General features: G+C 38.6%; 1 protein-coding gene across 4 annotated transcripts; it reads left to right on the forward strand.

Moving 5' to 3' along the window:
- Positions 1-1,740: 1,740 nt before the first annotated feature.
- Positions 1,741-21,667, forward strand: LOC135581330 (vacuolar protein sorting-associated protein 29). Of its 4 annotated transcripts, none has more exons than XM_065079363.1 (4): positions 1,741-1,863; positions 2,242-2,412; positions 19,198-19,335; positions 21,196-21,667. In XM_065079363.1, the coding sequence occupies exons 2-4, from the start codon at positions 2,281-2,283 to the stop codon at positions 21,496-21,498; spliced, it is 573 nt and encodes a 190-aa protein (XP_064935435.1). In that variant the 5' UTR covers positions 1,741-1,863; positions 2,242-2,280; the 3' UTR covers positions 21,499-21,667. The 4 variants fall into 4 exon arrangements, with proteins under 4 accessions (XP_064935435.1, XP_064935437.1, XP_064935434.1 ...); XM_065079365.1 differs by having other exon boundaries at positions 1,748-1,863; positions 2,281-2,412; XM_065079362.1 differs by having other exon boundaries at positions 1,751-1,863; positions 2,171-2,412.
- Positions 21,668-22,004: the final 337 nt, after the last annotated feature.

Consider the following 22,004-nt stretch of genomic DNA (forward strand, 5'->3'; position numbering starts at 1 on the left):
TCACAAATATGTTTTGGAAAAACGTTTGTTAAACACCTACTAACGAGCACCTTGTGAGTACAATCAAATAGGTGATAGCAACATGGATGACCTCTAGTGTAGTCTAGATGAAAAAAAATCTGACAAACTTGAAACTCTTATTAAACAAGGCCTTGAATCTAAAGACAATTCGACAACCCGTTTTTCCCTTAGTGAGGAGGAGGGCTATGGCTATGTAGCAAAGCTATTGTTGCCAACCAACAACTTCATTCGAATTGATAGGCTAAGGTAAAATCAAATTAAGTAGACTTATTAGCCTGAAACAATATGCTTTGATCCCAAATAAAAATATATATGATATTTATTAATCTTATCAAGAGTGACCTAGTTTGAGTTAGGCAAGACTCTCTTATTCTTCTGAGTTTTTTTATTGAAGAAATCTTGACGAGTTATCTTACGCTATTATTTATTTATTTATTTTATAAACTTCCCAGCATTCCATTTGCTCTGAGTTGGGTATTAATGACTGAGTATGGAATATCTGGGAATTTATCTTATAATTAGGAGACTACAAGCACTATTTATAGGCTCTCTGGCTCGTATATAGTTTTGGTTTCTTAAGCTAGTAAAATAGTGCCTATAAATATTGTTATTAATTCGATCTGCACTTGCTTTTTAACGTCTGGATTTTTTACGAAGTCTTAAAATATCTAACCAATGTAGTTAGTGACCTTCTTTTTTTAATGATAATTCCTCTGAAAAGAATTCCTCTGATAAAACAAATTAGTTGAAAGAGTGCCTATTGAGGTGCCGCATTACTGTCAACAGTGCTATTAAGCTAAAATAATTATTTGTCTTTTAAACAATGATAGTTCTAAAGGTCAAATATGAAAATGTAGACTCTTGAGATACTTCTAGAGGTAAAAAAATCCTAGAATAGACACAACATTCAGAATCTAATTTCAAATATCCAAGGTGAATTCAAGAAGTTTATAACAAATGAAAAATCTATCTTAATTTGAAAGGATCATTGTATTGATAACATACTCATAGTAAATGATATATATATATATATATATTTTTTTTTTTTCAATCCGAGTAGAATGACAAGTTTTTCAAAAGTTTAAGATTTCATTGATATGAATTATTGGGATGAAAATATACTATGTATATTTTTCATCCAATTCAATTAAACAGATCGGATATTATACTTGAGTTCATTACTAGTGGTGGATACTAATTTCTAAAATTATATTTTAAAAACAGGGGAAGGTTTGACTTGATTGGAAGATGGTTCGACATCTTGATTTAACTCTCGGAGCTAAAATCTTTCTTTAGAAATTTTGTTGGAGCATAATCCCTACTTTAAATTGATTGACTCACATCATTTTAGTCAAACTGAGTCGTTGTTCTGTTTGTAATATGTTTACTTTACCTATGTATACTTTCTTTAAGACTCTTTTGCTCCATCTTATTAGACTTTTCTCCAAAGAAATTAAGTTCTCATTTTGTTTCTTTGATATTTGAGTTAGAGAAAGTTACTTCTATAAGGGGGAAGAGTTGAATAAGCATACTACCATATGACTTCTACGTTCTATGGTGTCTTTGGTTAAAGACAAACGATGCCAAAGTTCACAACCACCTTTTTATTAAGCCAAAAAGGCCGGTTGAACCGGTCTTCGGTCCGAATTGGATCTGACTCGAGTTCGGTCCGTTGGGTGCGCACAATTGGCCGGTTTACAGTATTGTCCGTATTGAAAAGATGAATGGATCTGAGCCCAAGTCGTCCACCATATTTGACCGGCGAAGAGGGTTTTGTTCGAGATCTCCTCCGTCTCCGCTATCGCTCCGATTGGATCCTTCCGCTTGCTTCTTCCCTTTCAGGTAATCCTCTGTCCACGAACTGTAGGGCGTTGTTGCTTCTCTCGATTAATAACAGATGGGTATGATCGAAACAATTGGAGCCCGCTTCATAACTCCAAAGACTAGGTTTCTTTCCTCCAATTCCAGGTTGTCCTTGATTCTTAGCTTATAGAATGGGTTCTTCGATTTTAATCAGCCCGAAACATAAAAAAATATTGTTTTCTTTTCTCCGGTTAGGTAGATTTCTGTTATTCTTTACGATTCTGCGCTTTTGATTGTCATCGTTGCCATCTATTTGATCACTTGAATTTTGATATGATTCTGTTAGATGTTTTTCAATGCCAGTGGAGACTGTATATGGATAGTTGTTGCTAAGACTGGACTTTTCTGGTTTTAAAGATGATTGAAATTTGATATGGTCTTCTGAATTTGGGAAAGATGGTGCTAGTCCTAGCGATTGGTGATCTCCACATCCCTCACCGGGCGCCAGATCTGCCAGCCAAATTTAAGTCTATGCTTGTGCCTGGGAAAATTCAGCACATCTTGTGTACTGGAAATCTGTGTATTAAGGTGCTTCTTTTCCACACAAGCAACACCTCCCCTTCAATTATTTTCTATGTTTAACAAGACTTATATGTAGACATCTCATTGTTTTGCATCAAGTGATCAATATGTGCTTACTTTTGCTGCCTTTGTTTGTCATTGTGGCTCAATTTGTGCCAGAATCCTTGACTGAAAGATGCCTGGTGGAGAGCTGCTTTTGTATGATTTTTTTTTAATTGGGTTGCTTTTTTTACTACAATCTGTAGTTGAGATGTCCTTAGAGTTTAGTTATTGTATGTTGTCTTGTTGTGCATTCAAACACAAAATTTCACGCTCTAGTGATTTTTCATGAGAATGATTCATGAAAATATTCGAGAGTGATTTTCAAGCTCTTGCAGAAGAACCTTGGAGAATTTAGGATTATATTAGTCCATTGCTACTGGTATCTCAAATTTAAAGGGCTATGATTTTGTAATAGCTATATTTTCACGTGAAATATTGAAAATCAACACTAGAAAAGCTCAAGGATCATAGAGCTTTGTGTTTGGGCCATGTTATGATTCTATTTGTTCATTCAAGGTTAGGTGCTAGAGTAATCAATTACTTCTTAATCATAGTAAATTGCACGTTTCCACACTATTAATCTATCTTTCTTGTGTTTATCTCATTGAATTGAATAATCTTTTGGATGTAAGGAATCATGTATTGACAAAGTAATTTGCTTTTATGATTGCTAGAACTTGTTCTTGTTATAGCCGAGGAATTTAATTTTGATTTTGGTTGGAGTAGTATAGGTCTTGTCTGTTCTGACCTACCCCATGCTGGGACGCTAGAACATATCGTGATACAATTGAGGGAAGGAGATGAGTGGAGGAGATAGGTGTACAAAAATCTAGGGCGACATCACATGCGCAACGGAACAACAGAAAACAAAAATCCCCAAATTTCCTAAAATATGTTCGTTATCGTGCGAAGGTACGTAAAATCCACGAAACTGAAAACCACCCGTGAGATAGTTGTGTTCCCTAGGGAGATCGTATATTTCTGAAACCCTAAAGATCTGTAGGAGATGATGAAGAAGGTTAAGCGTCTTCCTCTCTAGCGATGATCCACATAGTAGGGTTGCGATGACGCTCCTTCAATCGTTGCCTAAATCTCTACACCTACTATCTGAGGAGAAGGGGAGAGGAGAATAGGAGGTGACAACCAAGAAGCCTCTAGCCTATGTGTGTTTGGTTCTCTTATATTTATAGAGGTCCTCTATCAACCTAACCCTAATGGATCCTACTCTATTGGGTATTGAATCTCCATACAACTACCTGAGCCTTTTAGATTAGTGGATCTCTATCCAATAATCTCTCATTGGCTTTTATTAGATCTCATCCATAAGATTAAATAATTCAAGGGCTTATTGGATATCGAATAATATAGGAGCTCCGACGGATATCTCATAACTGAACATTCTACTCGTCGCAACGCCTATTATATGTATGTGACCCTCTAGGCCCAATATCGAGCTAGTTGTGAGTTATACCTATTAGAATTCCTTATGGCTCACTGAATTATTATCTCAATAATAATTCACTCGACTCATCGATTGAGGACGTATTAGGCCACTACGTCGCAGTCCCCAAACGATACAGGGGAATCCAATCCATTGGACTTGTCTATTGAAATCCATCGGTTTCTACTCGAGTCTCGTTTTAATCGGATTCTCTCGAAGAATTCTTTATCTCTTCGCAGATCTAGCACAACCGGTTATTAGATCCATACGGTTTCTACTCGAGTCTCGCTCTAATCGGATTCTCTCGAAGAATTCTTTCTCTCTCAATCCGAATGACCTTGGCTAGGGATTTATCTAAGTAAGAATACATGAAAAATTCTTCTCATGACACCGAGAGTGGATGATCTTCTATCGACACTTAATAGTCCTCGTAAGGTTGGTTGTCACTCCCGATGACCGGTTGTGCTAGATCTGGAACTTCCAGGCCTATAAATCCGATATCAAAGAATGAAGTACTCATATAGGACATCTTTGGTGTCTCAAGTGTAAGGACTAAGTACACCATTGAGACAATGGAATCGCTATCTAACAATGAGGTATCATTAACCATCCATCATTCCGTGAGCGAATCAATCAGTGAACTCATTCTCTAATGAGCACCTGTATTGTAACCCTAGTGTCCCCACGCGAGCAGCTATGAGACCAGCTGCCTCCATTATATGGGCGGGTATACAACACATCAGTTTGTCCGGTTATCTCGATGTCCCTCTCGAGTAACCTATGATCAGGATAATTTAGGGTCTATGTTTAAAGGTGAATCAATCTCATTATCGTAATCTCATCATAATCCGATTCTCATTGCACAGATCAATGAACATCACACTATATATACGCATATATGCGACCAGCAATATAAAGTGATAAAATGTCAAAATATAATAAGCAAAAAGAATGCGTATAATGTCATACGTGCCATCACTCACGTGATTGGCTTACAGGGCACCTATGACTAGCAATCTCCCACTTGACCTAAAGTCAATCACTTATGTGTCTAATCCCCGTCAGACCTCTATGATGCTTAAAGACAGTATGAGACAATGGCTTTGCTAGTGGATCTGCGATGTTATCTTTAGATGGAACTCTTTCCTTCGCTACATCTCCTCGGGTCACGATCTCTCTGATCAGGTGGAACCTCCTCAGAACGTGCTTAAACTTCTAATGAGACCTAGGTTCCTTTGCTTGAGCAATTGCCCCGTTGTTGTCGCAATATAAGGGAATCAACTCCTCGCTGCCCGGCACGACTCCCAGATCTGTAATGAACTTCTTCATCTAGACTCCCTCCTTTGCTGCCTTTATTGCAGCAATGTACTTCGCCTCTATGGTCGAGTCAGCAGTAGTATCTTGCTTAGAACTCTTCCAACATACGGCTCTGCCATTCGGGGTTGTCTTTTAACATGAGCAGGACAACCTTAAGATCGGGTTTCTTTCCTTTCCATATCTTATATAATGTAGACACTACTGACTTAGTTGGAATTCTGTTCAGAAGGTAAGCTGCGGTCTCTAGGGCGTATCCCCAGAATGAGACGGGTAGGTCGGCGAAGCTCATCATGAACCGCACCATGTCTAACAGTGTACGATTCCTCCTTTCATATACATTATTTAATTGAGGTGTATAAGGAGGTGTTTATTGCGATAAAATCCCATAGTCCTTGAGGAACTGGGTGAACTCTGTACTTAAGTACTCACCTCCTCGATCTGATCGAAGTGTCTTGATACTTTTTCCAATCTGGTTCTCCACTTCATTCTTATGCACTCTGAATTTCTCAAAGGTCTCGGACTTGTACTTTATCAAGTACACATGTCCATACCTTGAGAAATCATCAGTAAACGTAATAAAGTAGGAGTAACCACCTATGGAATGAGTTGACATGGGTCCACATACATCACTATGTATGAGTTCTAGTAGTTCAGTGGCTCTCTCTCCAGTTCCACAAAAAGGAGAGTTGGTTAGTTTTCCACGAAGGCAATATAAGTTGCATATGACTCATAGTCGAATGGATCTAGATATTCATTCTTTAGCAATTTTTTAATCTTTCCCTCATGGATGTGACCTAGCCTACAATGTCACAATAATGTACTCTATTCACCTTATCTCGTTTCCTCTTGCCTACCCTTACATTCATGATATTTAGAGCAGTATCTAGCATAAACAAACCATTATGCAATGTTCCTCTCATGATGATCTCATCATCTAATAATATTGAACAACCATTGTTCTAAAAAACTAATTTATATCCACTAACTGTCAAATATGAAATGAAAATAATGTTTTTGGTGATTTATATCCACTAACTCGCCAACAGCTACTACAACAAATTTTGCTCCATTGCCTATCTTGAGGTCAATGTCGTCTCTCACCAATCTCCTAGGTCTTGCCAGAACCTACAACGAATTGCAAATATGATAAGAACTATCGATATTCAATACCCATGTGTTATCATAAGAGTCTGACAAATGGAGACTGATCATGAATTTACCTGAAGCTTCTGTTTCGCCCTCTCTAAGGTACTCTTTGCAGTTCTTCTTCCAGTGCTCATCTTTGCCGTAGTGGAAGCACTGACCTTTGTCGTTTGCCGGGTCTTTCTTAGCAATCTTTGCTTTACCTGGTCCGCCCTTGCCCTTGCCCTTCTTAAGGGACTTTTCTGCCTTCTTTTTCTTTCTGGTCTCACCAGTATAGAGAACTGACTTTTTTTTCTTGATAGTGCTCTCTGCCTCCTTCAACATATTGAGGAACTCAAGAAGAGTCATCTTAAGTTTCTTCATATTAAAATTTATTATGAACTGTGAAAAAAATCTGGTAGGGATTGAAGCACAAGATCCACACACAGGTTATCCTCTAGGATCATTCCTAGACCTGTAAGTTTCTCTATCTAGTCAATCATCTTTAGGATATGGTTTTGAACCGATGTCCTCTCAATCATCCTATCGCGGAAGAGGCTCTTAGATATCTCATATCGTTGAGTCCTTCCCTGTTCCTCAAATAGTTTACGAACATGTAGGAGAATGGATTTGACATCCATCTTTTCATGCTGTCTTTGTAACTCAAGAGTCATGGAGCCCAACATATAAGTACTTCACGTAGCAAGCGATCTCATCCTCGCTTGCCCATTCCTCGGGCGTAAGCATCACTATATCAAGGACATGCGCGATTTTCTCCACCGTGAGAACAATTCTCAAGTTGTGGAGTCAATCCGTATAATTCGGACCAGTGAGACGGTTGACATCAAGTATGCCACATAAAAGATTTGAAAATGACATTTTCTGAAAATAAAGATGTAGTAGAAATAAATAACATGCAAATTTTGCAGAAAAATAAACAAATAAGATATTGACTTATATCTTAATCTACTCTCATTATTTTCTCGTAAAACACATAACTCTCTCCGGTATGTGAATCGGAGACCCCCGACAGATCTCTAGTGGGGATCGGGATCCAATCGATGCCTTAACGTAATCTCTAGTGGGGACCGTAAAGGTAGGCAACTTTTGCCGATCACAACTCTTTATGATTCCTGTCCTGTTCGGCCTCCGAACCACCATGGCCTCGAGGGACTCAACCAACCATGATATTTGGCTAAGTCAACACTATCGTTACAAGTTGAGTTTGATTCGATGATATACCCTCGAGGGACTCAACAAAGCATACCATGTCCTCAGGTCACTGGTGACATCTCTATGTCATAGGCAAGATAGCGAATCGTGATATAAGTGAGCCTCGAGGGACTCGACCAACTCAACTTACGTCGAGAATCGGTCCCTACCTATAACGATGGAAGGCCACGTGGGTCAATCTAATTGTCTCACATTTACCGACAATATTATCGAGAAGGGATTTTGATTTGGTCTTCTAATATGACATATCACACACATATATATTTAATATGTATCTATATCGCATGCAAATATATATACATATCTAGTAGGTGTACAAGCAATCATACATCACATGAGCAATCACACCAGATGATCATGGACCATAGCCTAATGTGATCAGGCCTGAGCCAATGGGCCTAATCACTCACATCAAGATCTATGTGTGTAATTGTGCATCTCCATGCCCTATGATCGTTCATCTTGTCCTCGTCGGTTCTATCGGCATCTTGGCGCATCTCCATGCATTGCGATCGTCTGTTTCGGCCTTGTGGGTCTCGTTATCGCTTCCACACTCCCGTTGCGCCTCCTCTTGTGATTATAACTTAATCATAGGCACAGAGGTCCGACAATAAACGAGAAAAATAAAGACTCGCAGGACTATTAGATAATCGTAATAATTAATTATATTTTTAATTAATTAATATTTTTTGTAATTCGAGACATGTAGTGAATTTTCTGAATTATGAGGGGTATTTTGGTAATTTGGACAAAAAGGATAGAATTCAGAATTTCTGAAATTATGAGGGTCAAATCTATCATTTTTCTAAAAAGCCCTAATCCCCTTTCTCCCCTACTATATTGCGGCGGGTTGTCAGCCTTACGTCGACCGCAAGCCTACTGCAAGTAGGTCGCCGATTTGCTGCTGCAGGTAAGCTGCCGGCTTCATGTGCCTGCACGCAGATTGGTAGCGTTGCCATCTGCGAGGGCAGCAACGGTTGCTGCCCTTTCTCGATTTTGCGTCAACGATTTTGACGTCAAAAGATTTTCTAAAACACAACATACGCAGTTCAAAACCAATCTTTCGCACGAATAACTTGGCTCTGATACCATTGTAGGGAAATCTAGGGGCGATATCACATGCACAGTGGAAGAACAGAAAACAAAAATCCCCAAATTTTTCAAAATGTGTTCGTTGTCGTGCGAAGATTAATGCGCAAAATCCGCGAAATTGAAAATCACGAATAAGATATTTGTGTTACCTAGGGAGATCGTATATCCTTAAATCCTTGTAGATATATAGAAGAGGATGAAGGAGGTCAAGCGTCCTCCTCTCTAACGATGATCCACATAATAGGACTACGACGATGAGCCTCCAATCACTGCCTAAATCTCTACACTTGCTATTTGAGTAGAAGAAGGGGAAAGGAGAATAGGAGGTGACAACCAAGAAGCCTCTAGCCTATGGGTACTTGATTCCCTCTTATTTATAGAGGCCCCTATCAACTTAACCCTAATGGATCCTACCCTATTGGGTATTGGATCTCTGTCCAATTACCAACGCCTCTTAGATTAGTGGATCTCTATCCAATAATCTCTTATTGGATCTCATCCATAGGATTCAATAATTCAATGACTTATTTGATATTCAATAAGATAGGGGCTCTGGTGGATATCTCATATTTGAACCTTTATTCGTCGCAACGTCTACCATATGTGTGTGACCTTCTAGACCCAATATTGAGTTGGCCATGAGTCATACTTATCAGAACTCCTTCTGGCTCAGTGAATTATTATCTCCATAATAATTTACTCGACTCATCGACTGCGAACGTACTAGGCCACTACGTCGTAGTCCCCAGACGATATAGGGGAATCTAATCCATTGGACTTGTCTGTCCTCAATTATCGTGTATCTATAGTCCCTCATCCATCTAATATCCTAGAGATCGTATACTAGGCATGGTGTTGTTAGATCCATACGGTTTCTACTCGAGTCTCGCTCTAATCGGATTCTCCCGGAGAACTCTTTATCTTTTAATCTGAATGACTCTGGCCAGACATTTGTCTGAGCAAGAACACATGAAATATTTCTCTCATGACACCGAGAGTGGATGATCGATCCTCTATCAACACTCAATAGTCCTCGTAAGGTTGGCTATCACTGCTGATGACCGGCTGTGATAGATCTGGAACTTCCAGACCTATAAGTCCGGTATCAAAGAATGAAGTACTCATATAGGACATCCTTGGTATCTCAAGTTGAAGGATCAGGTACTCCACTGGGAAATGGAATCATTGTCTGACAATGAGATATCATTAACTATCCAGCATTATGTGAGCGGATCAATCAGTGAACTCATTCTCCAATAAGCACCTGCACTGTAGCCCTCGTGTCCCAACACGAGCAGCTATGAGACCAGCTGCTTCCATCATATGGACGAGTATACAGCACACCAGTTTGTCCGGTTATCTCGATGTTCCTCTCGAGTAACCTATGACAAGGATTATTTAGTGTTTATGTTTAAAGGTGAATCGGTCTCATTATCGTGATCTCATCACGATCCGATTCTCATTGCACAGATCAATGGACATCATAATATATATACGCCTATATGCGACAAGCAATATAAAGTGATAAAATACTAAAATATAATAAGCAAAAAGAATGCGTATCATGTCACATGTGTCATTACTCACGTGATTGGTTTGCAGGGCACCTATGACTAGTAGGAGGAAGAACTAAGAAGGAAAAAGAAAGAGGAAAGAGGAGGCGGTGGAGGTGTGCCGGAGCGAGTAGTGTGCATGCAGCTAGTGGAGGGCAACATGTCTTAGATACATTGTGAAGACCCGCAACATGTGAAGTCTTGTCCATGCAGCCATACGTCATTGCCCTAGGCAGCATATAAGGGGCTAATAATAGGCTTGGTAGTTTCATTTTGGTTGGATCTTGTAGCCATTTTGGACAAAGCGGAGTTTGCAATTGGTCGCCACATAGGCAAAACTACTAAAAAATGAGGCCTTCAACTTGCAAAGATGCCTCCACATGCGAAGGGTAGATGCAAACCATCTCAATGCCCTTGAACCACCCAGGTAGCATATTGTCAGATGGGGCTCTATGGTAGTGTCTAGGGTTCACAGGAACTTTCTACATGGTGGGCTAGCCTTAAAACCCTTTGTCATGCAACCATTTCGAATGAGTAAAGTGTGTCTATTTTATTTGCTAAAGTATTTTGCTGAGTTATGCCTGTGTGATCCAAGATGCACTTTAGAAAAGGGATGATGGCTGTTCTCTCGTTTTCTCATTTGCTTGTTAGACTGCAAGGTTTCAAGGAGGTTGACCCTTTGTGAGTAGGTAACACAAGGTGTAGCATGACTTGAGGAAAACGTCTATGGTAGATTGTACCCAAGCTAGATAAGCACAAAACAACACTCAAAAGACTCTATGGGAATCAACAAGGCTGCATAGAGGGCATCCCATATGCATGATCTTTTGGGGAAAACGAGGATACTGACCTGGGGAAGTGATCAAAGTCGCTTAAAGGAGCAAGCATATGAAATTTGGAGTTCGAAGGAATGACCAACCCATCTCGTGAGAGGCACCATAAGGATACGTGAGCTAGGAAGAACACTTGAGTTCGATATATGACTCTATGTTGTCAATCTTTCTTGACATCATGTTATGCAAGTGAGAGCTTTGCAAAGGATAAGGTCGTGCATGTAGGTGAATACTTGAGTGATGACAAGGGGAATTGATGATTCGAAGAATTTGGTACTCATGCAAAGGCTTTGTGTGTTGGCTAAAGGCTGCTTGTGAAGCATAAAGTCACTCTCTTTGGCATGAAGGAAAACAAATGTAGTAAATCCCTAAACTGAGCAGCAGATTCAGTATTTTGCTAAGTGATGTTAGTACAATGGAGAACTACAAAAATGAAATGTCATGATGTACAAAGTGCTTTTGCAGTGGTGGAATAGTCACATGTTTATTCGTTGCAAACTATTCAGATTACATGGAGTATTCCTAGTAGATGCTGTCCTTTGAAACTTTTGAGGAAGTATGCGAAGAAGAAAGTTGGTTCAATGGGCTGGAATTCCAATGGGAATGTCCTGATTTTTTGCAAGTGCTTCTATGCAAAGGATCATACATTTCAAGGAAATATCTCAAAATATGGTGCACTTAACACTTGTGGCGATCTTTCGAGATGAAGAGAAGGGAAGCAAAGACAAAGGCTCTGTAAAGCTCAAAGAATGTTGGAACCGAGCAAGCGACAAGGCATTATTGCATAATCTCGCATGAGGTGATGCTTCTGTGGATGCATTAGTCAAGTGATGGAGCAAGTAAAGATAAAGGCATACAACGAGCTTATGAGGGATGCTATTGAGCTCAAATGAGGGTTGATCCATGTCGTGGTAGATGCAAGAACCACAATTATCCCAATACAGGCTAAGGAGCAAGCAACTTAGTTTGAACTTGACGAAGGGCATGAGCCTTGTGAAGGGAGTCTACTTAGAAGACAAAAAATATAGTGTAATCATCATGACTAGTGTTTTTAAAAGCGTTAGATGCCAAAAGATGCTAAGGTCCCAAAATGCCCAGGGTACAAGCGAAGCGAGGTGCTCTAGAATATTAAAATATAAAAAAATATATATTATGATTAATAAATATGATCATGAAAATAAAAATATCACATCAAATTGAAATAATATAAAGTATCAAATCACATTGTCCGTCTTCTAATAAGAAAAATATCAAAACAGTAAAGTTTTACATCAAATTCAATGATAATCATAATCAACATTATTATTCTCAAACTTATCATCATCTTCCTCTTCCTCTTGTTTGTCTTAATTAAAATAGGTTTCCTCCTCTTCAACAATGATAGGTGATGAACTTGAGGCTTTTGTTCTTATTTTTTACTTTCGTCATTTGTCTGGTGTATCTCTGTAATTTTTCAACACTTGAGGCTCTTGTCACATCTCCCTATATCAAACTATTATCTTCAAATCCAAGTTCATCTTTGGCATCTTGCGAGTTCATACCTATTTACCTTACCAACTACTTATTTGAGTCATCAATATCTTATAATAAGATTGGATCAATACTATTTCGTAAATCATAACGAGCCTTCAGTGCTTGATTGTATTTTATATAGACTATATCATGTAATCGTTGATGTTGTAACCAATTCTTTCTTTTTGTGTGAATTTATCATGTCATACGAATTAAAGATATATTAATACATCTATCTAAAAATAAATAAATTAGTTGAAACAAAGATATTCTTATATACTTACATTCTCAAAGAAACTTCAATTTCACTCATAACCCGTAAACATGTTTCCCAGGTTGTGCTTTTGACGGTATCTTACCAATTCTTTATTGCGTGTGAATTCTCTCATCATATTCAAAGCCCCGGTATGATTGTAGAGAAATCTAACGACAAAGATTGTCATTCCTAAAGTATTCTTGATGTCATGACTCTTTTCGATATCCTCTAATATTAGATCAAATGCAATGTGCCGTGCATGGAGTCTAGTACGAGTGGTCTTTTGTTGAAGTAATTTACCTAAGAGGATAATAAAATTGATAAAACTTAAGAATCACATAATTCTTCCATTCAAATTGGAGACGAAGAGTAATTAAAAGTTTTAAAAGTTCAAAAGATAAATCTTACTAGCTAAAACATAGTTGCTTCCATTGTCCGTCATAACTTGGATGATATTTTGTTTACTAATTTCTTCTAAAAACTTGTCAAACAACTCATATATTTTTTCTCCATATTTCATAAAAGAATATGCATCTATTGACTTCACTAACAATATTCCAATTTTTTCTATAAACTTGTTAAGCAACTTATGTATCTTTTCTTCAGATTTCATAAAAGAAGATGTATATATTAACTTCACAAACATGGTTCCTAAAAAATAATTTATTATAAAATTAATTATACTCTTTTATCTCTTATCGGTCCAAGCATTTGACATATTAGAATAACCATGTTTTACCTATGATTCTTTGTGACCCTTCAATAAGTCATTTGTATACTCCAACACTTTCTTTAGTAATGGAACTCTCAACTTATGACAGCTTGGAGGTTTTAATCCCCTATCATATCTTTCAATAGCTTTAATTATCTATTTAAAACTATTTGAACGACAAGCATTAACGAGAATTTTAGCCTTGTTAAAGAAGCGAGTAATATGTGTTGAATCTCGGATTTTGATGATAAAATCAATTGATAGGTTAATTGATCTAATCCATATTATTGAGTTAAGTGTGCAGGATTAACTACGATAACCAGAAAACATAAAGCAAGAATACTGGAGTCAAGTTCGATGGACGTTTGAGAGTCCGAATAATCGTCGAAGATGCTGCCAGAACCAACCGAGAAGAAATCGGGAACCTGTCGGAATTTTCGAAAGTTCGCCGAAGAGATCGTCAGAGGTTTGCGGAGATCACCAAGAAGGCTCGGCTACTCATTGAAGTCATCACAAGATCGGGAGCTTGCTGGGAGTCCGTCGGAAGAAGTTCGTCGGAAAGCTCGCCGGAACAAGACTCGACGTTCGCGGTTGAAAACTTGCTTAGGATGTTTTTAGTTATGTAGTTCACTTGTAATTAGGATTAGGATTAAGAGATAATCCTATATCCTGGTTAGGGGCCAACTGGGCCCAAAATTAGACTTAGTTTGGGCTAAATTTAAAGCCCAACCAGTGAACCGAAGGGTCTGGCGGTGGCACCGCCCAGCACCCGAGAGCTGGGCGGTGGCACCGCTTGGCTGGGCGGTGGCACCGCCAGTCCACTGTCAGTGTCAGAAACTGACAGGCGGCGGCACCGCCACTGACAGGCGGTGGCACCGCCAGCATCGGGAACCAAAGAGAATTCAAATTTTGGAGCCCAAATTTGAATCATCTTGAGGCCTATAAATACCCCTCAAATCTCTGCTGAGATTACAACTTTTTGAGAAGCAATTGATTGAGAGAAAGGTCTTAGAAAAGTCTTAGCTAGTCTTGTTTTCAATTTGCTAGTGTTCACCTCCTTCTTTCTTGCTGAAAATTTGTAAGAGAGTGAACCGCTTGTAAAAAGTTGTAAGAGGGGTATTTACCCTTCCCCTTCAAGAGATTTGCTAGTGGAAGGTGGGAGCCTCATCGAAGAGGGGCCTCGCAAGTGGATGTAGGTCATTTGACCGAACCACTTTAAAATCGGCGTGATCTTTGGTTTGCATTTACTTATTGTTATTTATATTACTGCAAATCATTTGCATTTTGATGCTCTACTTCTTTGTCTCCTTCTTACGTATCCCTTCAAGTTAAAACGCAATCGAAACGGTTTCAAACGAAACGTTGCATTTATCGTACGAAGTTTCCGAAAGTGTTTAAATCGTCAAAAGTTTATCGTACTTTACCGTTGCACTAATTCACGCCCCCCTCTTAGTGTCGCTCTGCTCCTAACAATATGTTGAATCGTTCTTCCCCTTATTTCCTTATCATAAGCATCGCTTATATTTTTTTGCCTAATTTTGCTCTCGTTTGACCTTGTTGCTTTTGTGGTTTTTAATGCATATACAAGTCCATCAGTTCTTTTTAGCCTTCTTAGCAATCACAACTTCTTTTCCTTTGGCACTTTTTGAATGATCTTCCTCTTCTTTATCATCTCGAATATGTTGAACACCATTCTCAGGTAAAATCTCATAAGACTCATTCCTTTGTGTCTTAGTCATATAAGTCAACAACTTTTCTTTTACATCAGGTGAACACTTTTGGCATGCTGATGCATTCTTGAAGTTATCTACTTAATGTTGCTTTGCACGGAAAATGTCACCTTTAAGAGTCTTCTCACAAAAAAAATGAGTCGCTGCACTAAGATCTTTAGGATCTTTTAGATAATTGTATTTCCAACGGGGATCTTTTCTTGAGTTTTTTGACGAATCTTCTGAATTACTTTGTACACTTGCTATTATTCTTGAAATATAAAAATGATCAAATATCGAAGGCAATATACATTAAGAAAAATGTCAATAACAACATATCATATGGTATGCTGCAAGCCTACAACTATAGAATGCTAACTGTTATGCTCTAAGCATAGTGTTTTCAAAGGAGGTGAAATTTTAGGTGGATGCTAACTGCTAAGCAGTGTCATTTTTTAATTGCTATTATGTTTTACAGTGTTTTATGTAGTGTTTTGATATCAACATGATATATGTGGCTAAACAGGTTTCTACTGATGGTGACCTGTGCTAAACAGATTTTTAACCAGTGCTAAATAGTTCCAAAGAGGGGATTAATCAGTGCTAAACAGTTCTAAAGAGGGGTTTAATCAGTGTTAAACAGTTTCAAAGAGGGATTGAGTAGAGGGGTATAACTGGCCTATAGAGGAAGGTGGGGAAGGAGAGAGCGGTGGGGGAAGCTGCAGACAAAGGCATCGATGACGGAGGAAGCTTCAAACGAAGGCGGTGGTGGTGGAGGAATCTGTGTACAAAGGCGTCGACAATAGAGGAAGCTTCGGATGAAGGCGGCGGTGACGGAAGAAGCTATGAATGAAGGTGATAAAGACGGAGGAAGCTTCGGACGAAGGTGTCGGTGGAGGAGAGAACTACGCACGAAGGCAGAGGTGGCAGACGTAGGGGCGGGGTGGGGGGGCGGGCGTTTAATGTTAGGACTCTTTAGTTGGTTTGATTGAACCAACTTGCCTATATAATTGAACTAGGCACGAACACAAGCCACCTTCACTCGGGCACTCGCCCGTGGCACCTAGCGCCCGGACTCAAGTGAGCGCCCAGGCGATGCTTCAACAAATTGCATCACATGGAGGTTGTGTGAGGTGCTTGGGCCATATGCCTGAGCAACTAGGTGAAAGCCCGAGCGCCTATTAAAAACATTGATTATGACACTTTCCTTAGACATAGGTCGAGGAAATGAACACCTACCATGTTGTTTTCCTCATTGTAATAGGGGATGGCTCATCCAACATGGTGCCAAGGTCAAAGAGAGCTTTGAGGCACATGCACCATATGTAAACAATGTAATTTACAGTGGAACCAAGGTAGGGAGATCTTTCTCAATTTATAGTAGCGAAGTTGGTGACAGGAGGCCTTGACACGAGATAAGAGGCCGTAAAGTAGAGGTAGGTACTTGTGAAGAATATTTCAACGTGTTGCCATTCCAGTGCCATGAGAAAATCCATAGATAAGTAATACACAACGAATATTGTGTTGGGGGGTGAGACCTAAAATCTATATATTGGCACAAAGATCGTTACTAAGGTAGGAGGAACTACAAGGCTTGTTGAGTAATGGGTTGGCCAAAAGCTAAACTTCTTCTATGGGTGGTCCGATGTCGTGGGGGTAGTTCAGGTGTATGAATGTTGATTGCCAATGGATCAAGGATAATGCAGAAGTGACAAAGGGCACACATGGAAGGATGTAGTCCGAGTATCCAACACTAAATGTGAGGGGTGGCGATGCAGGATCAGTTCGAGGCGATGCGATACATTGACAAGTCCCAAGAGGGACTCAATTATTTGGAGGAATGGTGTAAGCTCTTAGGAGCTTAGTTTGGGTGGCAATACAAAGAAAAGATGGGCCATTGATTCAAGGATTGAGTTTTATTGTACCACAGAGGCTAGTCTTCCATGCCTGTGTCAAGTTTGCAAGCCTTGGGCATCAGCGGATAAAGAGCAATACGATAGAGGTGGATCTTACGAGTGCATACTAATAAGTCCAATTAGGGACTTGATTATATAGAGCTATGATAAAAGATTTGGATGATAAACTTTTTCAGAGCTCGAAGTCACTTAAGGAAACCTAGGTGCAATCGACGGATAAATCCAAGCAAGCAAACATTGCTACCAATAACATAAGCGAACAATAGAGTTACCTCAAGCCCAACAACATGATGATGGAGGCCATGCATGGGAGTTGTAGTCTCTCTTTCTATCGAATAGAGGTGGACTCTTAAGGGAGTGCCACATTATTCGTGAAAAAAAGGAAGAGGGATGAGATGCATGATGATAGGTAGTTATTTGTAGGGCACTTCAGGTTAATACGATGGTGGGTTACCAAGAAACAAAGGAGCAACGAGTGATGTTGCACCCTAAGCTGCATAGAGGAGGCAATGAAACTTATACCAAAGGAGATACTACCTCAAGGAGACAACTTGAACAAGTGCATTATTTGCTTCATTTGAGGCGTAATTTTGCTCGTTTATGGGCAAACACTTCCTGCATTCGAAAGTGCAAGGCAAAGACGAGGTGAAATTGAGGAGACAACTTAATGCAAGGAGTGTATCTCGAGGAGGCCGGTAACCTTGCCTTCAACTTTATAGAGAATGGACGAAACCAAGTATCTCATTTCTCTTAATTATCCCTTAAGTGAGCTTTGCACACTTTAAAAGTCTCTTAGAAGTGCACTTCGAAGAAAAATAACCGTTAAATCCTCAATGTTGGTGATTGTTCTCTTCATTTCCCAGGAGAGTGATATCGAAAAGCCAAGGTGATGGAAACCTACTTGGAGACGATGAGTAAGGGATGAACCATAAAGCAAATTTTATATAAAAAGGCCTCAAGTCAAATTTTGTATGGCCATGCAGGTTAAACTCCAATAGGCATCTAACCAATTTAGTCGACGCAAGATGTTCGAGGGATTAATATGCAATAATGTTCTTTTTCATTCATCAAATCGATTTATAGGTACCAGTGAGGACAGCTTGACCAAGCACACATTTGAGTCGATCACTAGTGAGTTAAAGCAACATATTGTAATATACTGATCAAACTTTGACTGCTCAATAGCAATGTGACCAACTAGGAGCCAGAAGGTGTATTGCAGCCAACAGGGAATTGAAGATGCAAGAAAGCCAAAAGGTGAATTGCAGCCAACACAGGATTGAAGATGCTGTAGTCGTTTGCATTGCGTTCTCTTATCATTACCATGGGTTATGTTGCAGGTTCTTAAGGAGAGCATAAGGCTTTGAGGAGGTTGACTCTTTATAAGCATGTATCACATGGGTGTCACATAGTTTAGACAAAATCAGCTAAGTCCATGATAGTCAAGCGGTGGGTCGTGGGCGGTGGGCGTACAAGTAGTGGTCGACAGGCGATGGGCATGCGGGCAACAATGGGTGGAGAGTAGATCGTAACTCTTTGTGAGGAGTCATATCATAGCCCTGGTGCAATTTAAAATAAAAATATATAATGAACCAGATCGATGAGCATGCAGGTGGAGAGTAGATCACAACTCCTTGTGAGGAGTCATGACCTAACTATTAGTTTAGAATTGCATGTATGAATACACATGGTTTTAGTGGTATTAGCTGAACAAACTGCAAAACGTCCAAGAAGGATGGAGGATTTATCAATGGTGTTTCATCTGACACCTTGTATTACTATGCTTTGTCTTGCGTTTGTGTCAAACTTAACTTTATCTATAGATATTGTGTACTACATTTATGGTAGTCTCACCATTTTGGACATGTTTATTCTTGCACTGTTAGGTTACAGATTTTTCTAGGTGATTAAGTGTTTGGTTTTATTTGTTGAACATGTTGAGCAATTTGGTTTATATCATAACTCTAGGGTTTTGAAAGAGAACAAAGGAAAATGGATTACTTCTGTGTGATTGTCTTAAAAGTTGACAAACTTGTTAAAATTTCATCTTCAGGAAGTTCATGATTACTTGAAAAGCCTTTGTCCTGACTTGCATATTACTCGAGGTGAATATGATGAGGATGCTCGTTATCCAGAAAATAAGACTCTCACGATTGGTCAATTTAAGCTTGGGCTTTGCCATGGTCATCAGGTTTGTTTTCTTTGCTCTTTCATGTATTTTTCAGTAACCTATCTTGTAAGTCAACCATGCTTATATTTATTCTTTTAGTATGCTGTATACATCATTTTCTGCAAAATCAACTAGTGACATGGCATGTAAAGTTATTAATCAATGTCATGCTTTATATAGCTATTACATCAACACACTGTTCAGAATGATATGAAAAATTATGTGACAAATTTGTGAGTTCCTTAGCCTCACATGAAGACTGAAGTAATTGCCTGCATTTGCTTACATTCAGTTTATTTAGGGTCAGAGAGTCAGAGAGGCAGATACATATTATGGATCATTTAAGAAACATGGACATTTTTCTTAGTCTCTCGACTCTGCTTTCAGATGGGAAAAAATGCATTTACTTTTGTGTTATAAATCTTCGATTTATCAGTTTTCTGAAACAATGTGCATCTCTAGGAAAGCTTCATCTGAGGGATTTGCCAGATAGGATCCTAAATGAACATTTGGACAGGTCTATCTTGAGTTGATGTTCCAGTTTCTTTTTTCTTTCCTCAAAAAATGAATGCTTTCACACCTATATGGGAGACTTGGTTCATTTTCTTTCATCCTTGAAACATCGATCCTCATGGAATTAAAAGAACCACTCTCTTTTCTCCAAGACAACCACTTTAAGTGGCACAAGATTTATTAAAACAATAAGATTTTAATTCTTTTTTTTTGTATTTTATTAGATGTATAATTCTTTTGTTTTCATTTATGATTCTATACTTATTTCGAAGAGAATGAAAAGTTTCTATAGTCAAATATGGTTTATTGTGCATTACCTTTAGCTTTGTTATGCACGTAATTAGATTTCTTTTTTCCTCTGGCATATCTGTTCCCTATAGGTTATAATTTTTGTAGTTAACCCTGATCATCAATGTTGTTTTGAAAATTACTATATTCTCATATTTGGTACTTGCATAATGTTGAATAAGTTTTGTGTGATTGGTGTAAAGAATTCTTGTTTGCTTACTTCAAAAATCTATTTGTAATTTTACATCTTGAAGATGTTATAATATTGCTCCCTTTATTTTTAATTAAATTTAAACATACACTTTTCACTGAATAATTTGGCTTAGACTATTAAGTCATGGAAGGTCGACAACTTTGTTTCTGGCATGTGCAACCCTTATTATCTTGAAATTGTCTAGGAATTATTACAGGATTTGCTATTATAAATTAGGATGAGATTTTTTTATCAAGTAGTTCAGTTTTATACACAGCTAAGGTAGATATTTGAATCATTCACATGATTTCTTCCAATTCACAAGTCATTTTCACCTTTTGCTTTTCTTATATTGCTGAGTTGTTATTTTTCATCCATGTTTCATGTTTGCCATAATTAATAAATAGTTTCATTCTTGATTTATGCATATAATCAAGAATGTTGGATGTCATCCGATAGGCTGACTTTGACTAATCTCGACGTTGTTATAAAATGATCTCATTTTTAATTTTTGCTAGATTTTGTAAGAACACATTTTATAAGGTGTACACATTCGGCTTAGACTGTTTAAGTTGTCAACCCCATGGTGATTTCATAACTTTGTTTCATGAAGATGCAAGTCTTCTTATCATTTTGAATTTAGTCAAGGACAGTTTACGCGTTGACTTTTGGTTGACATCATTATCTACCATGGATTTGTTAATTTCTCTTTCAAATAGTCTCCCTAAAAGTTTCTTCGTGTAGACACCTGAAATTAAAAGTAACTCCCATTACCATTTTTTGGTTCCCACCTGTCTGCTTGTTTCTTTTCAAGCATGTCCGAGTGGTTATGGGTGACCCATTTTTCATGTTCGCTGTGCTCATCAGTTCATTCTTGATTTATGCAGATCATCCCATGGGGTGACTTGGATTCATTGGCCATGCTTCAGAGGCAATTGGATGTAGATATCCTTGTAACTGGACACACTCATCAGTTCAAGGCCTACAAGCACGAGGCCGGTGTCGTCATAAACCCTGGCTCTGCAACTGGTGCATATAGCAGCATAACTTATGATGTCAACCCGAGTTTCGTGCTAATGGACATTGATGGTCTTCGTGTCGTAGTTTATGTTTATGAGCTTATTGATGGAGAGGTAAAGGTTGACAAGATCGACTTCAAAAAAACTGCCAATACCCAGTCTGCTCACTAATCTTCTGCAGATTACAACCTTGGTATTTCTGGTTTGGTTGTTTGAATGTGCTGACATCTATCATGCGGTTGAGATGAACTATTGGATTGTGAACCTTGATTTGCTTTTTAACAATTGCATTTCAAGTTCTTAACACATTATTGTAGCAAAGTTCGCATGGTTGGGGTTCTTTTTTGGGTTTATTTGTCTTATGATCTAACTTTTACTTTTCAGAGGATTAGACAATCAACAGAAATGAGAAAGTTGTTTAGTGGTGGGCAAGCAGTTGAAGCAAACAGTAACGTTTTCTCATCGTCACAAAACACCATGGTGAATCGAACAAGACGAGGTAAGACAGAAATTGAGATCACAACAACAACATGGGAGACCAACTTTGTTCACAATAAAATAGTTTGCAAATAACACTTGTCATATGCAAATGATGTGACCATTGCATTTCCTATACGGAAAGAATCCCTCCTAGATTAAACAGATGTTCAAAGCTATGATTAAATATGCCTTCTTTT

Source organism: Musa acuminata, chromosome BXJ1-8, assembly GCF_036884655.1.
Source record: "Musa acuminata AAA Group cultivar baxijiao chromosome BXJ1-8, Cavendish_Baxijiao_AAA, whole genome shotgun sequence".
NCBI classification, from domain to species: domain Eukaryota; kingdom Viridiplantae; phylum Streptophyta; class Magnoliopsida; order Zingiberales; family Musaceae; genus Musa; species Musa acuminata.

What these genes read in the sequence shown, in the direction of transcription:
- LOC135581330 (XM_065079363.1), top strand. Translation starts at nt 2,281, where the DNA reads ATGGTGCTAGTCCTAGCGATTGGTGATCTCCACATCCCTCACCGGGCG. An exon ending in CTGGAAATCTGTGTATTAAG is followed by an intron (nt 2,413 to 19,197) that starts GTGCTTCTTTTC and finishes TTTCATCTTCAG; the next exon opens with GAAGTTCATGATTACTTGAA. An exon ending in GGCTTTGCCATGGTCATCAG is followed by an intron (nt 19,336 to 21,195) that starts GTTTGTTTTCTT and finishes TGATTTATGCAG; the next exon opens with ATCATCCCATGGGGTGACTT.